At 40.8% G+C, this 27,807-nt stretch overlaps 1 protein-coding gene across 2 annotated transcripts in view; it reads right to left on the bottom strand.

Moving 5' to 3' along the window:
- Nucleotides 1-27,807, bottom strand: part of CDYL (chromodomain Y like) — a 173,596-nt gene that overhangs the window by 18,555 nt on the left and 127,234 nt on the right. Inside the window, exon 3 of one of the 2 annotated variants that reach the window (XM_026511423.4) lies at nucleotides 8-198. In XM_026511423.4, coding sequence (XP_026367208.2) covers nucleotides 8-198 — 191 coding nt within the window. Of the gene's footprint in view, nucleotides 1-7; nucleotides 265-27,807 lie in introns of both variants that reach the window. The other variant, XM_026511422.4, reaches the window with a different exon arrangement.

The following is a 27,807-nucleotide window of genomic DNA, read 5'->3' as shown; positions in this document are numbered from 1 at the left end:
CTCTCACCTCTGGGTTGAGTGAGTTATTCTCTGATGATTTTGTTGACAACAAGATGTGGGTGAAGCCATCCTGCTTCCTGACGACAATATCTCTGTATCTGTAGGCACTTTCTGTTTGCCTCACACTGAAACGCAACCGCTTGTCAAAAGGCTGGTCTCTTCTGTCGTCAATGAATTTCCTTTTCCCAGCTGTCACTCCTGTAACAGATGTCTGGATGTTGGTTGTTCCATTGGCTGTTAACGCATCCATAAAGGGAGATGCACCTGCCGAGAGTGTGAGATCACAGTGGTCTGTGACGTCCAGCTACGAAGTCCCTCCCCAGTGCCGTCTCTGAATTGGGTAAAAGCGCTCATTATGAACCCACGACTTAATGTTTAAAAGCAAGGCTGTTAAAAAGTCTACTTTTATTTTTAAAAAGATTTTATTTATTCCTTTGAGATAGAGACAGAAAGCACGAGAGAGAGAAAGAGAGAGCGAGAGAGCGAGCACGAGCTGGGGGGAAGGGCAGAGGGAGAGGGAAAAGCAGGCTCCCAGCAGAGCAGGGAGCCCAAGGCCCGGACTCGATGGCAGGACCCTAGGATCATGACCTGAGCCCAAGACAGACCCTTAACCGACTGCGCCACCCAGGTGCCCCTAGAAAGTCTGCTTTTTAAAAGGCATTTGTTTTCCTTCAAAGTCTGACAAGGAAGTCACCCTCTTGCTTATGTTGCCTAAAAAATGAAGATAGAAAGTACTTGCTGAAAAGAAGCTACAAAACTCGAGACCTCTCAAGAATGAGATTAAAAGAGAATGGGTCTCATGAAGAGTACCTATTCCAGGCTTGAGAAGTTGAAGGAAAAAAGGAAACTGGTTCAAGAAAATATTATTCTAGCCAAAGCTATCTGCCATTCAGTTGAAATCTTTTTCTGAATGCAAGATCGATGTGTACAGACACGCCAGGTGACCACCTGTTTCTGCTGGTCCACAAGCTGTGGTGCCGTGGCCGCCACTGCAAACCACCCCCACCCCTTGTGGGCACTCAAACCTCTCAGGAGTTCTTTCTTCTGATGCCCTGGGATGTAACTGTTCTCTGCCCACTGGTCCCAGTTCCACATTTTTCAAACAGTCTTCTAAGTACAATTTCAAGACAATTCTCTTTCCTATCGTATAAAGTGTTCTGCTAATTTTCCCTCCTATGTCAGTTCCTCAGCATCAACGTGGTTGCTGGGTCTTAAACACATGGTCTCCTGAACTTAATATTTCTTATAATAAAGGCAAGAGATTCATTTAATGCTTTCCTAGAGTTATCAAGTTATGTCAGAGTAAGAATTCAAGTATTAATAAATAATTATAGTCCTATTCACATGAACTGTCTGAATATTATCTCACCTGGTAATGAATATACAGAGCCTTCAGGTAGGAGAAGAAAGAGAAAGAAATGTAAGAAAACTGGATCAAGCTTTACTAATAAAATTAGCAGAGGTTCTTGGAGGAGAAGAACATGAATTACAGGTCAGAAATATTTCCTCCACAGTGAAAGAAAATAAGCCAAGGCCACTGGAAAAGACTCAGGACTGGACATCTAGAGAAGTCAAATAATCTCCTTGATAAAACAACAGGACTTTCATTCAATTGGAAGAAATACGTTAGAGGTTTTTTTAAAAAAAAAAAAATTCAATTTTTTGAAGTTTTGGAAGAGGTTATAATACATGCATACGGTTCAAGAATCTACAAATATAAGATCTATGGTAAGATCTATGGAGACCACCCCTGCTCTCCATCTGCCCAGGACCCCACTCTCCAGTTAGCTACTGTGTCTGGTTTCCCAGTATCCTTCCACAGTGTCTTGACGTATATACAAGCAAGTATGAAAAAAAAAAAAAAGATTTCCACCCCCCTTTAAAAAAACACAAGTGGTAGTTTACTTCACATAGTCTTGCTTTTATCATTTGACAGTTATCTTAGAACTTGTCTTAGCGGGTTAGTTTCCTTGCTCTTTTCTAAGGCTGCATACCAGTCCACTGAATGGATGTTCTATAATCCATTTTACCGATTCACGTTGCAATAAATGCTAATATTACCTTGGCCTCTATCATTCCAATGCTGGCAAGTATTTTCAATCAAAAGAGCATTTGATAGGCTGCTGTTACCAGGAATACAGGGTGTCCTGAGTCCTTCTGAGCAGGCTAGCAAGGATCCTTCTTAACTTTCAACCTGTCCTCCATCAGAACCTTCCCCATCTGTGTTCTCTCTATCCACCATCCTCAACACACTCCACTGCCACTAGAGCCAACATGACCAGATAACTTCTTGAGTAACAGGGACATGGATCACAGATGACCCTGGAACCATTAAGCCTGGGTGCCCAGGAGATGGGGCACCACAGGGGAGTCTCATGTAGCTGGGGGAGGGGGACAGAAACTTGATTTTATCCACAGCTATTATTCAGGTGTAGACACTCCAGAGATCAGAAGTGGGGGCCGGAGAAGTCAGGGTGGAGATGAGTACTTAGGAGCTGGTGCCCAGAAAGGATGGCTGAATCGAGAAGCAGGAGCTCCAGAGGGAAGAGTGAGGAGCGAGTCTGCTGGAGAGCCACGTGCAGGGCCAGGAGGCAGCGGGGAAGCAGGAAGGCAGGAAGAAGCTCCCCTCAAAAGAAGGGGAAGATGTTGTGGCCATGAGGACATGTCAATAGTGGCATATGCCTCAGAGAGGTGGAGGAGAAAGGAGAAGAGGCAAGGGGAGGGGAGGTTAGAAGCCATTTATAAACTCAGGCAAGTAGTGTCACTCAGTACTAAGGGTAAAAAAGCCAGACTGCAGGAGACAATGAATGACACATAAAAGTCATTAAATAAAAAAGCATACATGTTCAAATCAAGAATCTGTTCACACACTCTTTTAAGGAACACAGAGCTTCAACTGCCAGGTAAGAGACTGCTGATCTGGAGGAGGGGACAGCTGACAACGATGACTTCCCTGCCTAAAAAGAGACCGCATGGGGAGCAGTCCCGTGCAGAGAGGCAAGCCGGAGGCCACCCGACTCGGAGCTGAAGCGTGACGTGACGAAAGCGAAATGCGTGGGGACGGGCTGGAGGCTGCGGCGTGCCCAGGCGGAGGGGGTTCTTGCAGACGACACAGGCCAGTGTGCTCACAACAGGTGAGAGTGTCTGGATCTTTAAGACTTACTAACCCCGAACTGAATTAATTGGCGCTGTATCAGAACACAGTGAGAATGACCAGCAACACAGGGAAGGTCTGTTGAGGGCTGGGTAGCTGCTTTCCGCCAGGACAAAGCCTGCTGACTCTGGATTGGCCCCTTTCCCCCTTGAACTGCTCTTGCTTCTCTCTGTCTCTTTTCTCTCCCTATTTAAAAGGCATGCACTGCTTAACTCTACCGGCAGATCTCCTGGTGGCTTCTTTCCACAGAAGCAGGATTTCTAGGCTGTGGGGTCCATATTGCCTTTATATGCGAGCTTCACAAGAAGCCCATTTTCTTTTCTTTGAGGCAACAGGTCCCACGGAGCTATCCGTGGTTCTGCCAATGTGGAGATGGATTCATGCTGGCTCACGCTGACCAGGATTGTTGAACTTGGCCTTCATCTCCCCGTTAAAACGGCACTGGCTCACTGGTGCCATTACGGTCCCTGCTGATTTCAGGCCCTGTGATCTTGCCAGTGCCTCAACTACCACACCCACCCCAGTAGGACTCCTGGGACCTTCTGTTATTTCCCTCTGGGGCCATGTGACATCTAACTGTGCCCTGTGTGGGTAGAGAAGTGTTCACAGTAGGACTGAGTCTCGGAATCAGACTGCCAGGACGAGCTGGGTCTTGACCCCCCTGCTGTCATTTGTGCCTCTTAGCCCCTCACTCATGACAACCCAGCCATGGCGGTCTTTCAACCACTCCGGGTCTGGCTCGCCTCAACACCCTTGTACTTGCTCCTCCCTCTGCCTAGAATGCCTCAAATGGCTGGTTCCTCCTGATCACCTGGACGGCAGGTCAAGCATCACGTCCGCAGACGAACCTCTGGAGGGCCCCTCTAATGTGGGCCCCTCCCAGCACCACTCACATTGCCCCGTTTGTTTTCCTCACAGCCCTCCTCACCAAAGGTATTTCTTCCTCATTTGATTTTTTTATTCATGGTGTAGATGTTGCCGTACGCCACTGGGCTCCGTGACAGCAGGGTCCCTGTCTGTCTCATTCGCTAGTGTACCTTTAGGGCTTGGAACACTCAATATTCACTGACGAAATGAATGGAAGGGCCCTTCCAGCCCCATCAGCCCAGCTCCCTCCACGAAGGGATGAGAAGTTAAGTGGCCTGCCCACCAGCACACAGCTGATCACCTGGTGCCAATCTGGGGACAGCAAGCAGTACGCTTTAGAGCAGAACCAACTGCTAATGACCAACCTAAAAGGTAAACACTGAGATTCAGGAAAAAATATCCTCCACACGTAAACTGTGTGAAAATTTACTGTGACTCCCTAAACCAACAGCTCTGATGACAAAGTGGAGCAAACGTTCTCAGTGAGCTGACAGTACCCTTAGGACTTGGATTCAGAGACTACTAAATGCCTTCCTAGGATTTACTGGCAAAAAAGCCAGCGAGGAACAAACCCATTTTCGTGCCTCTCCCAACAAACTGTATTCTTTTAACATGCTTGAGAGCAAAAAGGATACCCTCAAACATGCGTTTGTTAACCTGTTAGAATTCACTGCTTCAAAAAGCATGTCTCTCTAAAAATGAAACGTGCCTTCTGCTTCCAAACATAAGAGAGAAACAGTAGCTGCATTTCCTTACTTGCCAGCGAAAAGTAGAAAACAGGAAAAAAAAAAAAATTCACCCAACAACTGTTTCAGACGCTGGCCAACAGGCAGGGCAGGACCACATTCTCAGCATGAAGGGGACCGAGCACCGTGAGCCCAACAACGTCCCAGGCTTTCTGCCTGGAGGCCATTTCCACACTGTAGGTGCAGGCAAGGGACACTGCATGCAGCCCAGCGAAAGTCCTAAAATCAGGAGGAGCCCAAGAGGCTCTAATTTGTGGGGCGGGGTACTGAAAAGGAGGGAACTACACAGAAAGTTCCAGAACTGGCTAGGGATCCTCTTGAGTCTTTCTTGAACACCAATCTAAGTATGCACGAGGTGAAACTCCACAAGGTTTGGGAGACAACAACTTTTGAGGAAAAAATTATCTATAAACCATATAATTGCCAGAGTGCACGTGGAGCTGGAAGTCGTCACCAGCCAGAGTAGAGACTTCACTGTATACCCAGGACACTGGGTCGAGACCCTGGACAGGCACCTAGTAGTAGAACTAATCTAGCTCTAGAACAAAGGATATTCTAGAATGACACTAACAACGCTCAGAAATAAGCCTTGAAATGATCAAACGGGTTTGCAAGTAACTGGCTGTCAGAACAAACCTAACACTTTAAAAAGGGTACTACAGAACCAGTGCCCCAAAACGTAAAAGTTCCAAAATTCAGCAGCCAAAAAATTACAGACATGCAAAGAAACAGAAAAACCGGACCTATGATCAAGATTAAATCATTTAATAGAAAGAGATCTAAAAATGAGAGGTGATGGAGTAATAGAAAAGGACTTTTCCAAAACAGTTATAAATCACCTCAGTATGCTCAAGAATTTAAAAGACAACATGAGGGGCGCCTGGGTGGCACAGTCGTTAAGCCTCTGCCTTCGGCTCAGGGCGTGATCCCGGCGTTCTGGGATCGAGCCCCGTATCAGGCTCCTCTGCTGGGAGCCTGCTTCTTCCTCTCCCACTCCCCCTGCTGTGTTCCCTCTCTCGCTGACTGCCTCTCTCTCTGTCAAATAAATAAATAAAATCTTAAAAAAAATAAAATAAAAGACACCATGAACACATGAATTTCACTGGTATGTGTAACAGACTAGATGCCGCACAAGGTAAGATCAGAGAACGTGAGACCTACCATCAGGGTCTGTCCAAAATGAAGCACAGACAGAAAGAAGAAAAATTGAAGAGCAGAGCCCGAGTGCCCGTAGGATGACATCAGACAGTGCAGCATATGTATAATTTGAGTCCAAGAAACGGTGTGTGCAAGTGTGTAAAAAACTTTGCAGAAATAATGGCTCAAAGTTTTCCATATCTGATGAAAACGAGAAGCTTACAGACCCAAGAAACTGAACCGACACCAATCAGGATAAACACAAAGACAACAAAAGCAAGGCACGTCATAATCCATCTGCAAAAGCTAGTGATAAAGAGAACATCTTCAAAGTAGAGCGAGAAAGAGAAAGACCTAACAGGTAGAACAAGACAATGCGTATTTATCTTTGGAAGGAGAGAAGACAGTGGAGAAGGCAGGGCATCTTTAAAGTGCAGGAAGTAGGCGAGCTTGGGGGGGCTCAGTTGGTTAAGCGTCTGCCTTCAGCTCAGGGCGTGATCTCGGGTCCTGGGATCGAGCCCCGTGTCGCATTCCTTGCTCAGCAGGGAGTCTGCTTCTCCTTCTCCCTCTGCCCCTCCCCCCTGCTCAGGTTCTCGCTTTCTCTCTCTCAAATAAATAAAATCTTGAAGTGCAGGAAGTAAAAAATAGGTGTACAGCACACATGCAGCATATCTCTCCTTCAGATACAAAAGAGAAATAAAAACTTTTCTGGACAAAAGCTGAGGAAATTGGTAGCCAGCAGACCTGCACTACAAGAAATGCTAAAGGAGGTTTTTCAAAGCAAAATGAGAGCAGACAGAAGCTTGGACATACACAGGAGAATGGAGAGCACCGGCAGTGGTAAACAGGGTAAAAGTAAACCCACACAGACTGCAGGTTACGTTTAATTAACTAGAAGTAGGAGGCGATAACTGGTCTCCTCACAAAACCACACCAACCTAACCAGAATGAGTAAAAACCACTTTGCATACGCTACATAAATACAGTGTCTTCAAGAAAGCGGTAACTTTCTGGAAAAGTATGAATTCTCAAGACTGATCTCAGACACAACAGAAACAAAGAGAAAGATAACTGAGGAAAGATAAAAGTAAAGCTGAAGAACGCCTCTGAAAGGGCTTTGGGGCTGGGAATGGTAGGAGCCGCGGACCACAGAGGAAAATGGCTTCAGAGTTCCGAGAGGAGGAGGAAATCTACCAAATTCATTTTGTGAAGAAGATAACTTAACTCTGATGTCAGGACTTGACACTGATGACACAAAACAAAACCACACGCCAATTTTACTTATGACTTGTGACACCACAGTCCCATTTTATTAGCACCGAACATGGTAAAGCAATCTATCTTTCTCGATTTTTAATTCTAACAGACTTCCAGTTGTAACCTCAGTGGCTGAGATTTGGCTGGAAGACAAGCTAAGAAATTTTTGAAGAGAATGATAAGTGAAATGCACCTTGCTAATTATATATCTATAGCTATTAAGGGCACAGTTTTCGTGTAGAAAATGACCTACTAGAATTAACCTAGGACCAGTTCCTAGGAGGACAGTCTACAGCATTACAGATAAATAGAAGTCGGTAAGGATCATTCAGTAAGTGGTAATGAAAAACCAAGTAGTTAATTTTCTTAAAACAGATAGTCTTTTTATGTCTTTACTCAAAATAAAACAGACACACACAAGAGATGAGGACAGAAAAATTTGTTTGATGGAATAAAAACACCAAAATGTGAAAAACTGATCTCACCAATAAAAAATGAAACGTTCTTTTCTACCTACAGATTAGGAAACTTCTTTTTTTTAAGATTTAATTTGTTTATTTGAAAGACAGAGTGTGTGTGAGACAGTGAGCATTCGGGGGTGGGAGGAGGCGGCGGGGGTGGGGGGGAGCAGACTCTCCGCTGAGCAGGGAGCCCAATGTGGGACTTGATCCTAGGACTCTAGGATCATGATTTGAGCTGAAGGCAGACGCTTAAGTGACTGAGCCACCCAGGCGCCCTGGGAAACCTTTTTAAATATGGCAGTTACATCAGGGCTGGTGAAGAGCATACATACATAAATGGATACACTTATAGAGAGTAATTTTATAAGGTGTGTCCATCAACCTCTGCCCTTGTAATTCCACTTTTAGAATTCTATTTCTAACAAAAGAAAAATTAGATGAGGGCATGTTTTCACATATAAAAGGTATTCAAATAATTTTATTTTTAAAATGAAAAATTGTAAAGAGCCCTAATTTTAATACTAAGGAAATGGTTCAATGACCAATGACACACATCCATCCCCCTGATACACAGGAGGCAGCCATCATCGGGATGTTCATGAAGACTGTTAACGTGCAGGTCTGCAGGTATGGCAGACTACCATTTACATTACATGTTACATATGCCAAGCTTTTAACATAAATCTCATTTAAATCGGTTGGGGGACATCTGAAAGTGGAGCTGTCTGCAGAGCTGTTCCTCAAGCTTGTGCTCTTTTACTTTGTTACTCCCAAAATTATATAGCACAGAAATGAAAATGAAAGATATCAAAAGGTAAATGTAGTGTAATCAACAACGTTTACATTTGAGTTTATTAGAAGGGCAAATACATGAAAATGTTAGTACTGGCTTTCTTGGTGATAGAGTTATGAGTGACTTTTATATTCTTGGTATTTTGTAAATTTCTACAGTATACTGACATCAGGATAAGAACTACTTGAAAACAGAGTATAGCAATCAAAATCCAGACAAAAAATTCTGGGATATTATTTTTAGGTAAAGATTTTTTGGTATTTCTCTAGGTATATTATAGTTTAGGATTGTTTAATCAAAAGTTGGTGAGTATGTTGTCAAGGCAGTAATGGGTCTGAGCCGCAGGGAAAGTTCAAAACCAGCTGTTACTTTCTTTAGTCCAAAGTTACAGAGCAAGCACTACAGTGTCTATGGAATTATTAACTCTCCTTTACAGAGTTTAACATTTCAAAACACTGTCCCCCACACCTGTGAAACCTAATCCTATTTAACCATACAAAAGCCTACCACTTTATTCAGATTATACAATCTGCAAACTGAATTCATTAACAGAAAACTTTTCCAATGAATGTGGAAGTAAAAGGGAAGCTTTAAACATTAGTATCCCCCTTTTTCCATAACATGTTAAATGAATGAACCCTTTATAAATAATTACAAAAGTCTTTTTGCTCCAATTCCTTCAAAGACAGGTCCCTATCTGCAGGGATCTGTGCGTCTAAGGCTATATATGCTTATTCTTATAGTGTCTTCATAAAAGACAGCAACGTATGGTCAGGGCTGCTGTAATGTTTTGCTCCAACATGACTGACGTATTAGGAACAATTCTGAACATACTGCAAATTTCATCTTCTGTTTATGCCTGATTTTGTCTGGGGAGAGTTGAACGTACAACCACAACTCAGGTGACTCTAGTTGGGCAGGAAAACACAAAACACACACCTCCACCAGCCACCCCCGCTTTCTGTGTGCTTTCGAGATGTCCCTTCCCCTGCCTCACAACGACCCTTCTCACGCCATGCAGCAAACTGCATGCCTCTTTCATGATAAAGTGCCACATTTATTCTAGTACTTATGTTTTTCTTAACCATTTAATGTATCAAACTATAGTACCACTTTCATTAAGGTCCTTCCTTATTTTTAAATATGCCAGTCACACAGTTTTTGAGTGCTGGGTTCCTATCTATTTCCCACCTAAGCCTGGTGGATTTTAGTGCACGATTTTGCATAGTGTGGTAATTTTCAGGTATGCATACGTTGCATTATAGCAGAACTGGCTGTAAGTTTTCTTTCCATTGCTCAGTATCAAAGTCTTTCTTTTTGCCTCAGTCAAGAAAGAATTTATTCACAGGCACGTTTTAGACCTGGCCTTAAAAATAAAACCATCTAACGATTTGCTTCAAGAGGCTGTACATAAACCAACAAGCAACTGCTCAGTGGGCAATTAGGATGGAGATGCGTACAAACTCCACGTTCAGAGATCTTTGGTACTCATTAGCCCAATCCTTCCAAGAGGAACTTCCTGTGCCAAGCACGGGCTCCACCCAAATGCTACTGCAAAGTGCCTGGACACTATTGTCCCCACCCCAACAGAGTGGGCTTCCACAGCAAACGGCCCCAAGGCTTCCGGAGCCGAAGGAAGATTCTCCAACCGGAGAGAGCAAAGTGTGGTGTGTGTGTTCCAAAGCCCTTAAGTGGGCTCTGCTTTCTCTGTGCGATCCCCTCCTTTGTTCTCCACCAGGTTGCTCCCAAACCTCTCTCTCTTCCCACAAATCTGTCTTCAGAGCTTCACGCTCACTTTCAAGCTAATTATATCCCTTTTTGTTTCAAAGAGCAACACCCACCACGACGATCCTCCCTAGGAGACCTGTGTTTAAGGGCGACGGTACTGCAAACGCCATCCCCGCCAATCTCCCCGTATGGAGGCGCCTCTCCCCACCCCTTCAGAGAGAAAGAGAGAAAAGGGGCAGGCAGAGGGAGAAGCAGGCTCTCGCTGATCAGGAAGCCTGATGCGGAACTCAATCCCAGGACCCTGGGATCATGACCTGAGCTGAAGGCAGATGCTTAACCAACTGAGCCACCCAGGCGTCTCCCCTCCCCTTCAGATCACATCGCCGGCCACAGCCGCATCTTTCTTTCTTGTCCCACGTCAGTTTGGGGAACATCTAGTCCCCACCTGTCACCCTGCAGGAGGGTTAGGAGAGTGCAAATGGTCTTCAGAATCTGTCACCACTTGTTCTCCTGTGACTCCCAGCCTACCTAGACTCTCCCTGGTAGGTCCCTCAGGATTGGCCCACAGGACAGGTTCCCCACCGCTGGTAAGACGGGCCTGACAACCACTTGCAGCTCTGGATTCGGGATTCAGGGACCAAGTGCACGCTCATGTTTACATCACCACTGAGGCCCCTGAATGCTGTGCTTGGGGGTGCTTTATTTTTGTACACTGTATTAGGATAAACCCTAATTTAGAAATGTAAATTAGCCACGTAAGACATGAAGCCTCTTTACCATACGCATTTAACCTAATCAAACTGAAATATAAGAATCGTTATCATGAGGAGTGAATCTGGGGGCACGTGGATGGCTCATCGGTTAAGCGTCCGACTCGCTTTCGGCTCAGGTCATTATCTCAGGGTTGGGGGATTGAGCCCTGCGATGGGCTCTGCTTCTCCCTCTCCCCAGCCTGTGCTCTCTCTCTTATATAAAATCTTAAAAAAAAAAAGAATAAGTCTGTCCATTTTTTTTTTAAGATTTTATTTATTTATTTGACAGAGAGCACATGTAGGGGGAGTGTCAAGCAGAGGGAGAGGGAGAAGCAGGCTCCCTGCTGAGCAAGGAGCCGGATATCGTGATGCAGGGCTCGATCCCAGGACCCTCGGATCATGACCTGAGCCAAAGGCAGACGCTTAACCGACTGAGCCACCCAGGGGCCCCAAGTCTGTCCAATTTCTGCTGCATAAACACCTCTCCCCTGTCCTGCCCATTCCCAGTGTTTGGCTATGCTCTGCTTGCACCGGACATCCCTGCGTCCCCAGCCCTGGCCACGTATTCTAGTCATTAGGTACTGCTGCTCCAGCCTCTGGACCCCAAAGATGGTGCGGGTAGCACAGCAAACGGGAGGGAAGGCCAGACTATCCTTGGTGACTAGCACCACACTCTCCATAAATGTGCTGGAAACCACAGCGATGTTCTGCCAGACGAACTACTTGCCCAGGCCAGGCGAGACTGCCAGAGTCATTCCACGATCCTAATGCCTAAGGCAGGCGCCTTCCTGCTCCAGCTGTTGTAGCAACTGTCCCCGCTGGGTCTGGATGAGAAGGTCCCTTTCTCCTCATCATTTCAGTATGGCTACCCTACATCTAGAATGATCATCAGCTCTAGGGTTCTCTGTTGAGGGGTCAGTGGGTGGATGCTGTGTGGCCCTCCCCTGTTCTACACAACAGTGCTTTGCAAGCTCTGGGATAGAAAATCCATTTTGTGTTTACCAATCAGTATTCACTTATTTAGGAAAGTCTAGGAGACACCAGAGACCGTGGCCTAGCAGCACCCTGGGCCAGCAGGTAAAACGTGTGTCTTACTGCGGGCTGCACTGGAGAAGTTTGGGAAGGCTGTTTAGACTGCCGAGCACCGTGCAAGCAGCAGCCATCCAGAGAGAAAGCCTGGGCAGAGCTTCAGGTCACGGCCCTCACAAGGGGTCTCCCTGAAGGCCCCAAGCTGGACGCGGGTGTCACCTGCTGAACCCTCCGGCACTTGTCACACTGTGCTGTGTGAGGAGCTGACTCCCCTGAGGAGGACACCTCTGTGCCTGGACCCCAGCACGGCACGTGACTCTTGGTAGCATCTGATAAATGAATAAATCTGAGATCCAGGTGCCCACCAATCCAATCTGCATGCCTTCTGCTTTCTCAACAGCATCACCAAGGTCTCCCCTCTCTGCCTCTTGCCACCCTGTGCAGCAGGACACTGGGTCACTGTCCTGATTATGGCTAGAGACCTTTGGGGGCCACATCTTTCCTCACTTGGCAATGGGACTCTCACATCCAGTTTGTTAACTCTCCTCAGCCTTGCCCCTGCATTGCTGTCTTGATTCGCCTGGTTTTCACAGTGATTATTCTGTATCTTGACCATTCCATCAGCCTCATTGCTCCTCTGGCTCCTGGTTTTGCGACCGTGCACTAGCCACAGCCAACTCTTACGGCCACAGTAGCTTTCCTCAAATCTTTTTATTCGAGTGTTTTCCCCTAAAAAACAAGAACCAAAAAACCCCTCCAACTTAAATAAAAACTTATCAGATGAATAATTAAGGTTTTCCATAAGTGGGGCTCTTTTGCGTCTCTGACATTATCTCCTAAGAATTAATCGGGCACTCTGCTCCAAGTTCCAGGCATGACCATCTGCATCCCAGCTATTTAATGTGAGCCAGAGCCACGCTAGCTGGCCGAGCAGGTTCCAAAACTTTGTACCGAGAGGCTACTGGCACAGTATTAGCTCTCGGAAAAACATACTCCGAACAACTCATTCTCTAAAAAGCAAAAGAATACTTAAGAATGGGAGCCGCATAAAAGGCATTTTAGTCCATGAAGCATACAAATTATTTCCTTGAAACTACTAAATAACTCACGAATGCTAGAAATATACTCAAAGCAGATGAATGGAAAACTGTGAAATGAATTAGTTAAAAAAGCTAAGAATACACAGAATTAGGAAGCATTCTGAAAATCAACAGAAAAAAAGAACATAAGCTGTGGTTTCTTCAATTAAAATCATCCTGTGTAATAATTAACTTTCAGAAAGAACGAACCTAAAAATATTAGGTATGAAAAAGCAATGAGGAGACTTAAAAAGAAAAATACTATTTTGAGATAAAAAGTAGCAATTGATGAGACACGTAACTTATATTAACTTTAGTTAATGTCAATTTTCTAAAACCTATATGAGATCAGCCTGATTAAACCAAAGAATTACGAACCAGGACATACACAACAATATTGTTTTCGATATGGGAATTACAATGTTTGCCACAGGTGGCAGGGGTTCTCAACATGACTATGCAGTAGAATCATGAGGCAGGTTTTTAAAAAATGCTCCCTGGGCCACAGTCCCAGCTCCCTGGGGCTTCCGGGAGCGCAGTACTGGCGCCTGTCCCATGTGATGCTGGTGTACTCTGAGGGCTGAGGACCATGGCTGTAGGGTAAATGGGTTTGGTGTCTTCCATTGATGTAGCATACTTGTGGTCTGAAACAGGATATTCAGGGTAACCCAAGGGAAACGTGGAAGTTAGAAGATGGAGACAAGATTAGCAGTAACATTTCCTCCAAATCAGAGGAAGGGTCATTAAAGTCCAAATAACTGAAACAAATAAGGAAATGGGAAAAAAGAAAAATAATACATGCTACTTACAAAGAAGAACACTGGAAAGAACACAGGGAGATGCTAAAACAGATGAAGAAGGGCATTAGGAATGTAGAGGAACTCGAAATACTCAAAGATATTCAATGTGACTGGTTTTTCCCCAATAACGAATTTAGTAAGTCAGTCAAAGGAAACGGTAAAAACTCAGGATCTGGAAACCAAAAAGGAGTTTTCAGGTGCTGGTCAATATTGATGAGATCATACTGCTTTCCTCTTTAAAGATTGAATTTCAGGAAACATGCTTACAATTTCACAGTTAAATAGCCTTGAATAGTCTAATGGTTGGTTCTTATTTAGTTGCACTCATAACTTTTCAGTTAATATCATTCAGGAAAGGTAAAATGTTCACATTCTGATTAATCATCTTCCCTCAGAATGGATTTCCCATTCATTGATAACTGTTTCTAACTTTTTTCTTATTCTTCACCAAAAGCAAGAGGGCAAACCCAGCGATCAATCATACTAGTCTCTCAAAGGAGGTAAGCAGAGGTCAGAGAAATAAATGGAGGCAGAGGGACTACAACGGACACCCACAGACTCATCTCTTGTGCGGTGCAATATGGGCATGGCACGAAATACCCCTTTACAAGACGGAAACCCGAGATCCAGACAGCTTAACAGCTCTCTGCCTCTTTGCCTGAGGTCACTGAGTGTGAGGAAGCAGAAAGCTCAGATCACACCGAGACCCACCGCTTGCACAAATGCGGTCTCCATCATGCCTAGCTGCCTGCTGTGGCAGAAAGATATACACGTGGAAAGCTGAAGAGCGGAAGGTGAATGATGTAAATGAGTGATTAGTGACAATGATTGTCTTAAATGTCTTCCAGAAGATGAGAAACGTTTCCAGTAATGTTAAGACTTCACAGAGTTGGATTTTAACTGGCTTAAGTACTTGTGCACATAGTAAGTGCTCAATAAATATGTGTTGAAGCTAACTCATAAAAAAATAGACTATGACATATTGGGGTACCATGCCATTAGCAAAGAAAGGATGGCCAGATATAAATTCAAAGGACTCTGATGAAGGTTTGCCACTAAAAAAACCAAGATGGAAAAGAACTGGCTGAAATCAGTCTCTTAAGGGTTATACCAAGTTAAAAATAAGAATTTAAAAAGAAAATGAACGCTGAAGGCAATGGAGAAGGCTTACAGGGGGTCAAGAGCTCACCTACGTGCCTGTAACACCTGAACATCCAGCCTAGGAAAAGAGGAATGTGAAAGATCTTCCAAGGGCCAGAAAATGTATTCTAAGCCAGTTGGGGGAAAAAAAAAAAATCAAAGGCTGTTATAACTCCCAACACACGTCTATCACTGCTTATTCAGTTTTAAGGGCTTCATGCTAGAGTTGTCAGGTTACTTCTGGCTCTAAGCTGGGAGGAAGGGTAGAAAGAACTGCTTGCTTACAAACAGGGAGAAGACTGAGCTGTGAGTCTAGTTATGTGGGCAGAGAGGAGTTAACACGTAGTAGTCACCACTGGTACTCCTCGGCCCGCAGAGAGAACGCTGGGGGAGAGATACATCACATGCGTGGTAAGTGCTTTCTCGGTGCGCTTACAACACGCCCGTCTCTAAGTGTATCCTTCTGTCCACCCTCAAGCTGGAACTTATGATATCTATTAACTTTTGCTTACAACAGGACTGCCTGAGGTCAGGCACCACTCTTCAGAGGAACAGTTCAGGGATGTTATCATGCCAGTGTGATTATCAAAAGAAAAAAAAACACCACGTACACAATTTAAAAACTGACCTATAATTTGGTGATGAAACTGGCTTTGCCATTTCACTTGAATGACTCCTGCTTTCAACCCAAGTACCGCTGGGAGCTGTTGGGGGGCAACGGCTGTGCCATGAAAGGCTCTGCCTGCAGCTCTCTCAGCTGTTCACAGAGCACATCCGCGACACCTGGAAGCAGTTCTGCCTCCACGGGACATCTGTGGACTTTGTGTGCAGAAAATTACATGCCGCACTGACTCTCTGGGCTCGTGCAGACAGAAACAACAGAGCCCCACGTGGAGCCCTCTCCAGCAGGTCAGAGGGCTACCTACAACTGCCTTCCACTCCCACCACCTGCCCGTCGTGAGAGAGGCACTCCTATCAAAACAAAGCACTCAGCTCTATGTTAGCGTCTCAAAATTCTTACTACCTAGCCAGGCACGGGGAAGGGGCACTCTAAAATACCTCAGAAATAGCCTCATTTTAATTTTGCTTTTGTGTATCTCTCCGTATCCTTTGCAAAAGTCTTAAATTAATATTAGCAAACAGAATTTAGAGTATAATTTTTTTTATTGTGGATATATTAAAAATTTACCATTTTAACTATGTTTAAGGGCATTAAGTATATTTACACTGTTTGTGCAACCATCACTACTATCCATCTCCAGAACTCTTCCCATCTTCCCAAACCAAAACCCTGAACACATTAAACAAGAACTCTCCACTTCCCAATAACCATCATTCTACTTTTTGTGTCAATGAATCTGACTGCTCTGGGTACCTCCTATATACAGAATTGTATGAATTTGTCCCTTGTGCCTGGCTTATTTCAGTTAGCATATGTCTTCAAGGTTCACCCATGTTGTAGCGTGTATTAGAATGTCATTTCTAAGGCTGAATAACATTCCATTGTACAATAGCCACAGTTTGTTTATCCATTCATCCATTAACGGATATTTCTGAGTTGTTTCCAACATTTTGGCTACTGTGAATAATGCTGCTATGAACATGAATGTATAAATATTTGAGTCCCTTCTTTCAGTTCTTTGGATAGTCTGGTGGAATTGATAATTCCATGGAATATATAGAAATATCTATATCTCTTGATACAGAAGTACATCATTTGATAATTTCATGTTTGGTTTTTAGAATTATATTTAATATTTCCCTAAATTAGTTAGAATGTGTTTAATTAGTAATTATAATCAAACTCTTGGAGAAGATCCAGATCATGGACTGGATGGTGATTACTTCCACTTCAGTGCTATTTTTTGTCTGTTTTGTTTTCCTGAGATTAGAAACCAGAGAAGACAAGGATGTAAAAGCCTTTAAATGTTGAAGAGGGGTTAAGAGAGTCAAAGATACATTGTACCAAGATCCATACCCAATTCTGAGGCTTCGTTTAGAGACAAAACCCTCATAAAATACATCATTTGTTTCTTTTTATGACCAGAAATTGTTTTCTGCTAGCCAATCTTGCAGTTTTAATGTACATATAGGGGTTACCCGCTTCCCTGAGGTTAGGATCCAGACCTCATCAAGCTTGTGCCTCTGGTTCTGAGCACTAACCCTGTTATTAAGGTCACTCAGAGTTTGCTGAATGACATTCTGACAGTAGGAGAATAAAGAGAATTCAGGGATTTTTGTTCTTTAGAACAGAAACACTCCAATAAGTAATGTCACTGTAAACTATGCAAACATCTACAATTAGTTCAGAGTATAACAAGAGATAAGCAAGTGTCCTTGTCCATGTTTTAAAGTTCTGAGGTATAAAGGTCAGTACTCTACGGCATTATTACATCTAGAAGAACCCTCTGTCAGTTTTAATCTTCATTTTGAGTTGTGTTGAGCTCCTTGGAGAGCATTAATCTCTAAAGGGATTTGGATCCCTAAATCTAGAAAAGCAATGAAGTCCTTAATAGACCAAAGGAAATTTAGGCGTCCATCTTTATTCAGCTCTTCAACACATATGGTGATAATATAAAAAGCTATTAGCAACCAACATTTTAGAATCAAAGTTAAGAACACTGAGGAAGCTGAAATCCTTAAAAGTGAAGTATATTATTTGAAGAGGCTAATGGAAAACTTTATTCAAGCATGATCAATCTTTAATTACAAATGCAAATTCAAGCTATTAAGTTTAGTTTTACAATGACACACCAAAACAAAAAATGAAAAATTAGTAGCAATATAAATCCTATTATTCAAACTAAGCATATGAGGATAAACTCAAAAATAAATCCAGTAAGATAGGTGATACTTTAGGTTTAGTATATTCTATTTCCTCATTAACAGCTTTGACAATAAGTCAAATATTGGAAAGAAAAAACTTACTGAAAATCTGTATACTATAATGTCACCTTAAAGTATCAAAAAAGGGAACAGAAAATAATGAGATTCTTCTTCTTCTTTGGTGCTGAGAATAAAGAAGGTTTGGCAAGAAAACCAAAATATAAGAAGGATAACAACTGCCTAGAAGGTATAATTCTCCAACAGTGGAATCTTATTACATCTACAAGAATTTTATTTCCTGCAATAATGATTCTGCCTTATTTAACATAGGACTGAATTCTCTCAACACTTTTCTTCATAACGTTTACCTTGAATTTAGGACCAACTAGTTTCTGCAACTTTCCTTTAGGAAGATAATGAATCAATTACAATCTAATTTTTCTATTTCATTTTAATAGTGCATGGCCATTAATTTCAAATCGAAGATACGAAAGGAAGATACTATCTTGCTTAGATACTTGTAGAGTACAACCAAATTTCTACTCCAAATAAAAGGAACTGTCCTGCTCCCACTTCAATACGATACGTTACATCAATCTGTATTGTACCTTCCTACAATAGCCTAGAAAGAACAGAGTAAAAAAATCAATAGACGTCTTCCTCTAGGAGAGGGGCAAGAGCATGGAAAGAGAAGTCCTCTATCACTTGGGCATATAGAGACAACTGAAAACTTACGGAAGAGCGCATTGAGAAAAAAACCTTTCAGCAACCACAGCCAAGGCAAAACCCAAATGCAGCTCAACTCCTGAGCAGAATGACTCAGTCCCCCACACTAGCTGTCTGAGGAGAACCATGCTCAATTCTAGGTGTACAAATTATTTATCTCAGGCTCTATTCTTACAAGATGTCCAGCATTCAATAAAAAATTATAAAATACACCAAGATCAAGGAGAAAAAATACAACTCACAGTCAAGAAACAAAGCAATCAACAGAAACAGACTCAGAGATGATCCATATAATGGTACTATCATATAGGGAAATTAAGATATATGTAAAAGAATCTACTAGAAAAGGTGGACAACTTGCATGAACAAACGGGGCATTCCAGCAAAGACACAGAACTATAAGAAAAAGTTAAGTGCTAAAACTAGAAATAACAACAAACCCTGGAGAAGGGAAGAATCTGATTTCCAGAGTTGCCATATTGTTTTAAAAGTCCTGTTTTTAACTACGAGTCACAACACATGCAAACATATAAGAAAACATGACCCATGCCACAGAGAAAAAAGCAGTCAACGGAAACTGTCACTGAGGAAGCCCAGACATTGAACTTAACAAAAACATTAATCAGCTATTTCAAATATGTTCAAGAACTAAAGAAAACAGTGTCAAAGGACCTAAAGGGAAGTATGAGAAAAATGCCTCACCAACTGCTATCAATAAAGATAGACTATTTAAAAAAAATAGAAATCCTTGAGTTGAAAAGTATAACAGAAATGGGGGGAAAAAATCATTAGAGCAGCTCAACAGCAGATTTGGGCTGGCAGAAGAAATAATCACCAAACCTGAAGATAGGTCAATTGAGATTATATAATCTGAGGAACAGGGGGAAAAAAAAATTGAAAAAGAACAGAACCTCAGAGACCTCTGGATCATCATTAAGTATACCAGCACACACATTATGGGAGTCTTGAAAGGAGAGGACAAAGGCAGAAAAAAAAAATATTTGAAGAAATAATGGCCAGAAACTTCCAAAATATGATGGAAAACATTAATCTGTATATCCAAGAAGCTCAAGGAATTCCAAACAAAATAAATTTAAAGAGATCCTCACCTGGACAAATCATAATACAAATGCTGAAAGATAAAGACAAAAGAAGAATCTTGAAAGCAGGAATATATTCAAGGACCCTTGATAAGATTAACAGCTTAATTCTCAGTGGAAATTATGGAGGTCAGAAGGCAGTGGGATGAAATATATTAAGTACTGAAAGAAAAAGACTGTCAACCAAGAATTTGGTATCTAGCATAATTAATACTTGAAAGTGAAGGAGAAATTAAGACATTCCCAGATAAAAACAGAGATTCAGTGGCTAGCTGACCTATTTTACAGTAAATACTAAAGGGAGTCCTTCAGGCTAAAATGAGAGAACACTAGATAATAAATGAAATCCACACAAAGAAATAAGACACTGGCACAAGTAACTAAAAAGGTAATTAGAAAAGACAGGGTAAATGTATTTCAGTTCACAATTCTCTTTCTCTTATCTAATATAAAAGGCAAGTACATAAAGCAATAACAAATTTGTGTTCATGGGCATATATAAAGTAAAATGATGGATTTTGTATGACAACAGCACAAAGGAGAGAAGAGAGAACAATGTTATGCAAGAGTAAAGTTTTTATATACAACTGAACTTAACATTTTCATAGATTAAGATGTAAATTGTAGTCTCCAGGGCAACAACTAAGAAAAAAGCTAAAAATATATTGTAAAAAAAATAAAGGAATTATTAGACACAATTATTAGTACATTAGACAATACTATTTAACATGAATAACAGAAGGCAGTAATGGAGTAACAGAGGGAGAAAAAAGGTGTGGGCTATCAGTAATTAGAAACACAATTTAAAAGGCAGAGATTGGCAGAAGGGATAAAAAGATCTGGTTTAACTCTATGCTGTCTATATGAGAAATAGTTTATATACAGAGACACAAACAGGTTAAAAGATTGGGAAAAATACATGGTGCATAAACAATAACCAAGAAACCTAGAATACCTATTCCAAATGAGACAAAAACAGACTTTAAAACAAATAGTTAGGAGCGCCTGGGTGGCTCAGTCAGTTAAGTGTCTGCCTTCGGCTCAGGTCATGATCTCGGCGTCCTGGGATTGAGCCCCGTGTTGGGCTCCCTGCTCAGCAGGGAGTCTGGTTCTCCATCTCCCTCTTGCTCACTCTCTCTCACAAACAAAAAAAAAAAATAAAATCTTAACAAAAATAAATAGTTACAAGAGAAAAGGAAGGCTATTCCGTAATAAATACAGTGTGAAACCATCAAAAAGATATAACAATTATGAACTTACATGTACCTAACGAGAAAGCACTAAAATGAAGCAAATCTGACAGAAGTCAAAGGAGAAACAGACCATTCAACAATAATCACTAATGTCTTTAATATCCCACTTTCAATATAGATACTGAACAAGATAGGACAGACAGAACTAGACAGAATATCAGCAAGGAAAGAAGACTGAACATCACTATGTACCAACTAGACCTAAAAGACATCTGTAGAATAATCTACTCAACAACTATATGACCTGTGAACAAAATGGAATGAAATTAGAAATCAGTAATAGAATGAAATTTGGTAAACTCTCACATCAAAAAAGATCTAAAACTTTTAAGCCTAAGCATTCACCCTATGAAACTAAAAGTTAAAAAGTACACTAAACAGGAAGGAAACAATAAAATTGACAGCACAAATTAATGAAATATACACTAGAAAAACAAGAGCAAAAATCAAAACCAAAAGTTGGTTCTTTGAAAAAAATCAATAAATTCAAGAAATGTTTTAGACTGACCAGAGGGGGAAAAAAGAAAGAATATTCAAATGACTATAATCAGGAATGAAAGAGGGAACAGCACCAATGACCTTACAAAAATAAAAAGGATTATAAGGGAATACTATGAACTATTCTATGTTAACAAATTAGATACCCTAGATGAGACAAATTCCCAGAATGATATAAGATACTGAAACTGACTCAATGAGAAATAGAAATTTGAAAAGACTTGCAAAAAGAGGTTAAATAAATAATCAAAAAACTTCCCACAGGGAAAACCTTTACTGGTGAAGTCTACCAAACATATAAAGAATTAAAACCAATCTTTCATAAACTTTTCTAAAAAAACCAAAACCAAACCAAACAAAAAAAACCCAAACCAGAAGAGGAGAAAACACCTCCACACTCATTTTATGAAGCTACCCTGATACCAAAACCTCACAAGGGTAATACAAGAAAACTACAGACCAATATCCCTTATGAATATAGATCCAAAATCCCCCAACAAAATATTAGCAACCTGAATCCAGTAGCAAACACAATTTATTTATACACCATGACTAAGTGGGATTCACCTCAGGAAGGCAAGGTTGGGTCAATATACGAAAATCGATCAATGTAATAAACCACATGAAAAGAAGAGAGGACAAAAACACATGATCACTTCAAAAAATACGGAAAAAGTGTATGATAAAATTCAATACCCTTTCATGATAAACACTAAAAAAAACCTAGGAATAGAAGGGAACTTCCTCTACCTGATAATGGGTATCTGTGAAAAATCTACAGCAACCGTCATACTTAATAATGAAAGACTGAACACTTTCACTGGAAGATCAGGAATAAGACAAAGATGTTCACTCTAGTCACTTCTATTCAGGGCAATTAGGTAAGAAGATGAAATAAAAGATCAGAAAGGAAGAAGTAAACTATTTGCAGATGAGACACAACTATAAATAGAGAAAATCCTAAGGAATTCACATACGTATACACATTTATTAGAATTAACAAATGAGTTGAGCAAGGTGGCAGGATATAAGACCAATATGTAGAAATTAACTGTATTTCTCATATAGTAGCAATTAGAAACAAAATGAAATTAAAGAAACAATTTACATTTACAACAGCATCAAAAAGAATAAAATAATAGGCATAAATTTAACCAAATAAGTGCAAGACCTGTATACCGAAAATAACAAAAGCTCACTGAAGAAATTAAAGATCTCAATGAATGAAAAGACATTCCATATTCAAGTATTAGAAGATTTAACATTTTGTTAAGGTGGCAGTTCTCCCAAAATTGATCAACGCACATCCCAGCTGACTTTTAACAGTAATGGGCAAGCTGATTCTAAAATTCATATGGAATTGCAAAGAACCCAGAATAGCAAATGATCCTGAAAAAGAAGAAAACAGGACTCATACTTCCTCATTTCAAAATTCACTACAAAGCTACAGTAATCAAGGCAATGTGGTAGTGATATGTGAACAGACATACAGATCACTGGAATAGAATTAAGAGTCCAGAAATAAACTCATATATTTGTGTTAACTGGTATCTGACAAGGGTACCAAGGCCATTCAATGTAGGAAATAATACTCTTTTCCATTATTGGTGTTGGAACAACGGAACAGCCATATGCAAAAGAATGAAGTTGGTTCTGTATACTGTATACCACACAAAATGGATCAAAGATCTAAATGAAAGGGAAAAATCTATAAAATTCTTGGAAGATGGCTATAAACCTTCCTGACCTCGGATTAGGCAAGGGTTCTTAGCTATGACACTAAAAGCACAAGAAGTCAAAGAAAAAATACATTAGATATCATCAAAATTAAAAATGTTTTTGCTTCAAAAGGCACTATCAAGAAAGTGAAAGACAACATAATGTGAGAAATGTCTGCAAATCACGTCTCATAACGTCTTATAATATCCAGAATATATAATGCGCTTGTACAACTCAACAATCAAAAGACAAAAACAAAAAAACCCCAACTTAAAAAAATCAGCAAAGGATCTAAACAGACCTATCTCCAAAGATATGCAAATGGAAAATAAGCACGTGAAAAGATGCTCAACATCATTAGTCATTAGAGAAACACACACCAAAACCACAATGAGATACCACTTCACACCCACTAGGATGTCTATTAAAAAAAAAAACACAACAAAACAGCTATAATAACAATGACAAGTGTTGGTAAGAATGCAGAGGAACTGGGACCCTCCTCCACTGCTGGTGGAGATGTAAAATAGTATAGATGCTTTGGAAAAGTTCTGCAGTTTCTCAATTATCATGGAGTTACTATATCACCCATTCCTATGTATAGACCCAAGAGAACTGAAAACATATGTCCATGCAAAAGCATGTATCCAAATGTTCATAGCAGCATTATTCACAACAGCTACAATGTGGAAGTAAAATGTCCATCAACGGATGGATATAAATAAAATGCGGTATGTCCATACAATGGAATATTATTCAGTCATAAAAAGGGATGGTGTCTTCATTCATGCTATGTGAATGAACTTTGAAAACATTATGGTAGGTAAAAACAGAGATACTAAATCTACTTATCTGCTTTCATTGTATGTATTGTCTTGAATAGGCAAACTCATAGAGGCAAAAAGTAAATGAGTAGTTACCAGCATCCGGGAGGAAGGTGGAAGGGAGCGTGACTGCTGAGGATGGGTTTCTTTTTTGGAGTGATGAAAATGTGCTGGAATTAAAAACGTCGATGGTTGCATAACTTTCTCATTTTTTGTGAATGCAACAAAAAAGCACCTATCAAATAGCAGAGCCTCAACAGACAGTTGTTGATATAAATAATGTGAATGTTTGCATTTTGCTATATAAGGTATTAGATTAAAAACTGAAAATTTAAAAAATCTGAATATCCAGATTATTATTACACAAAGAGAAACATGAGAGGTCAATGTCAACAATGAACTAGGATCCTCCATCTATAACACAATTTTAGTAAAACAATCCAGCCACATATAGAAAGTATAAAATATCATGACTAACTTGGGTTCATTCCAGGAATGCAAGGGTGACCTGGTGTTTTGGGTGGGGCAAGGAAGGAAGAAAACCCAATGTAAATTCACCTGCTTAGTAGAATAAATGAGAAAAAAATCTCAAAAGCTGCAAGTAATTCAATATTCATTCATGAAAAAAAATTTTTTTTTAACAAATTAGAAATAGAATGGAACTTCCTTAATTAGTGATGGCCCCAATTGTTAATTCTTCTTTGTATCCATACGCCTTTGCCAGGTAACTTTATGTTTTTCTCCCATTGTGGACTGGCTGACTGTTGCAGTCGGTGAATCTGGAAATAGAGGTTTCAAATGGGCTTTGAACAGGAGCTTGCTCTCTTGTATCTTTGATACTGCTGTGACAATATGATTAGTCTGGCCGGCTGGAGGAGGAAAGAACCAATCTGAACCACTCCAGCTGTTCCAGCTGAGGCCATTCAAGATCAGATGAGGATTTTAAATATTTACCCTTATCTGAAGCAGTATAGCTTGGGGTCCTGAGTTGGATTGTTTCCAGTCCTTTCCTAGCTCTGTCACTAACTGGGTATGTGTTCTTGAGCAAGTTGCCTACCTTTGCCCATCAACATATAGGAATAAGAGCAGCTACGGCACAGGGCTTTTATGCAATCAAATCACTGATGTACGTGGAGCACTTACAACAGTTCCTAACATGCATAAACCAGTCAATGGACACATGCTACAGTTATTACATGCACTATATTTTAGTTTGCTCCTTTCAAATCTCCTTTGGAATTGATGTTATTTCTCATCTTCTGGACTCTTTTTCAGAACAAATATGTTCATCTTTTATAACTCCAGAATTAAAAATAGTATTTTTAAGAGACTATCATTGTATTTTTATCTTTGGATTATACCTTTGGAAATGAGCCAAATTCAATACTAATATGCCCCTATATAAAAAAGTAGGGTCTAAAGACAATAGGTCCAGTGGAAATTTTCCGTACTTCATTGTCTTGTTGTTCTCAGAAAGCAAAAGAGACCTGGAAGGAAGCCCAGTCGAGATCAGAGCTGCCCATCCCACAACCTCAGATGCGTAAATAATGTTATATGCCACTGAGGTTTTGAGATAGTTTGTTACATAGCAGTATTATGCCGATGGATAATTGATATGCCTGATACACAGTATTTAAAATCTCTACAGCAAACATTATTCTTAATGATGAAATCTTGCAATTTTCTTTCAGAGATTAGGACAAAGAGAACAATAAACATAACAAGAAAACAAAATTTAAAAGACACAAACATCAAAAATATATTAAAAAAAAAACAACCTGAAGGAATCCATCTAATGCAAGACAGGTAATAAGGTCTCTAACTCAGAAAATTATAAGACACATTCATTTTTTTGCAGAGATGCCAATTTCCCTAAATGATCTGACTGAATGTAATCTCAATCAAAATTCCAGGAGGTTTCTTCCTGGGGAGTGGAAAATGAAAAGCTAACTCTACACTGTACAGCGACCTGGAAAGGGACATGAGTAACCAAGGCACTGGAAGAAAACCAGGCAGGAGGGCTTTCTCTACTAGGTAACAACAAGACTTAAAGATACCGTAATTAAGACAATGCGGAATTGGCGTAAGGACAGATAACAGAACAGAATCCAGAACAAACTGACCTGTATACAGTTATGCTGAAGGTGGTCATGCAGCAGTGGCAAACGTGGTATAAAACTTGACTCCTATACATACACCAGGGCAAATTACAGATCTAACTGTGAAAGCTTCTAGAAGACAACTTCAGAGAATGAGTTTGGGGATTAGGGAGGATTTGTTAAACATCATGACAAGTAAAAGAAAGAAAAGACAGATATACTGGAGTACACTAAATTAAGAACTCTGTTCATCAAAAGACCATCAGAGAACTAAAAAAAAAATCAAGCAAAGACTGGAAAGAGACCTTTGCAACACTTCTGACGGAGAGACTGTATCACACCAGTGCAGACTAGGCAGGGCTTGTATTCAGATTATGTCTGGAACTTTGACAAATCGGTAAGAAGCCACTGAAATAGCAACAGGCATCCTGTTCACGTAGATGAGAGAAGGCAGCGAAAATATGGAAGGGAATCTAGGATATTTGCAAGATCGTTAGGAGCGAGTGCCCTAGTTGTAGGATATCAAATTATCCTTCTGAAAGTGGCCGGTGGGGGAGGAGATGGGAAAGAACTCTAGCCGATAGGCTAGATTGGGGACTGGCAAATGACGGCGCATGGTCCAAATCTGGGCTTCTGTCTTTGTAAACAAAGTTTTACTGGAACACAGCTATACTCATTTGTTCACAAGCTGTCTATGGCAACTTTCCTTGGCCACAGGGTAGTGAGGAATAGTTGTAACAGAGACCGTATGGCCCCAAAGCCTAAAATATCCACTATGTGGCTCTTTACAGAAAAAAGTGTGCCAATCCTTAGGCTAGACTGTCCTCCCATGGCCAGTGTCATCGTCATAGAAAGCAAGTGGAGAGAGAGAGAGTTCCCTGGAAGACTTGAAGGAGATAGCAGTCCAGCTATCAGCAGGATTTTAAAGCAAAGATTATTTTTTAAAGTCTAAATTTGTTTTGCTAATGGGCAACCAGACTTTCTGTTCTCTGTTAAAAACAGAAAATGTGGCAATGTCATGGAATCACTAAAGCTACCAACTTAGACCTAGAATTAGGGCTTGTATTTAAGAACTATTAACTTAAAAAGGGATTATGGGACTGGTGTAAGGAAATCACAGCTGCTCCAAAAATAGATAACCTGTCATTGATCTCTTTTCTTAATGGAAGCAAGCAAACACAACCAGGCGCTAGTAATGTTACTGAGGGATGAACCACCTTCAACTCAACAGGTAATTCAGTAACCTGTATTTCGATACGACGCTGTCCGTACTTTGTACTCATGCCTGAGGGGCAGGTATAAAGTTCATGTTCAAAACAATTCCCTGTCCTCTTCACAGTCCCAGAGCAACACAGTTATCCCTTTTCACACACTCCACCAGTATTTCTCATCCCTCCCTACTTTTTAAAACAACCCAGGCTCCCCTCTCAGTTGTACTCTTCATTATATTTGAAACTTTGGTGTACTTGAAAACCATTAGCGTGATTAAAAACAACTGAAATTAATGGTAATTTTAGGAGAAAACCTGTATCTTGAAAACCATATAATTTTGACTTTGATCATATGATATCAGTGTGAATACTGGGTCTGCTTATTTTCCACAAACTTAAAAAGAAAAAAAAAACTGGCTCAAAATCTAACATGTTTTTGCTGCTTCTCCCCACCCCACTCCCAACAAGATTCTGATGTTTCTGGGAGCGGAATAAGTTCTACGTTCTCAGAATAATGAAGACTAACCTCATATTCTTCAAGATTCCTATAAATCTTCTCAAAAGCTCTTTTCCCATATCTCAAGATTTTTTCCCCATTACATCTATCT

Source organism: Ursus arctos, unplaced genomic scaffold (genome assembly GCF_023065955.2).
Source record: "Ursus arctos isolate Adak ecotype North America unplaced genomic scaffold, UrsArc2.0 scaffold_31, whole genome shotgun sequence".
NCBI classification, from domain to species: Eukaryota; Metazoa; Chordata; class Mammalia; order Carnivora; family Ursidae; genus Ursus; species Ursus arctos.
This window is presented reverse-complemented; position numbering and strand designations above follow the sequence as displayed.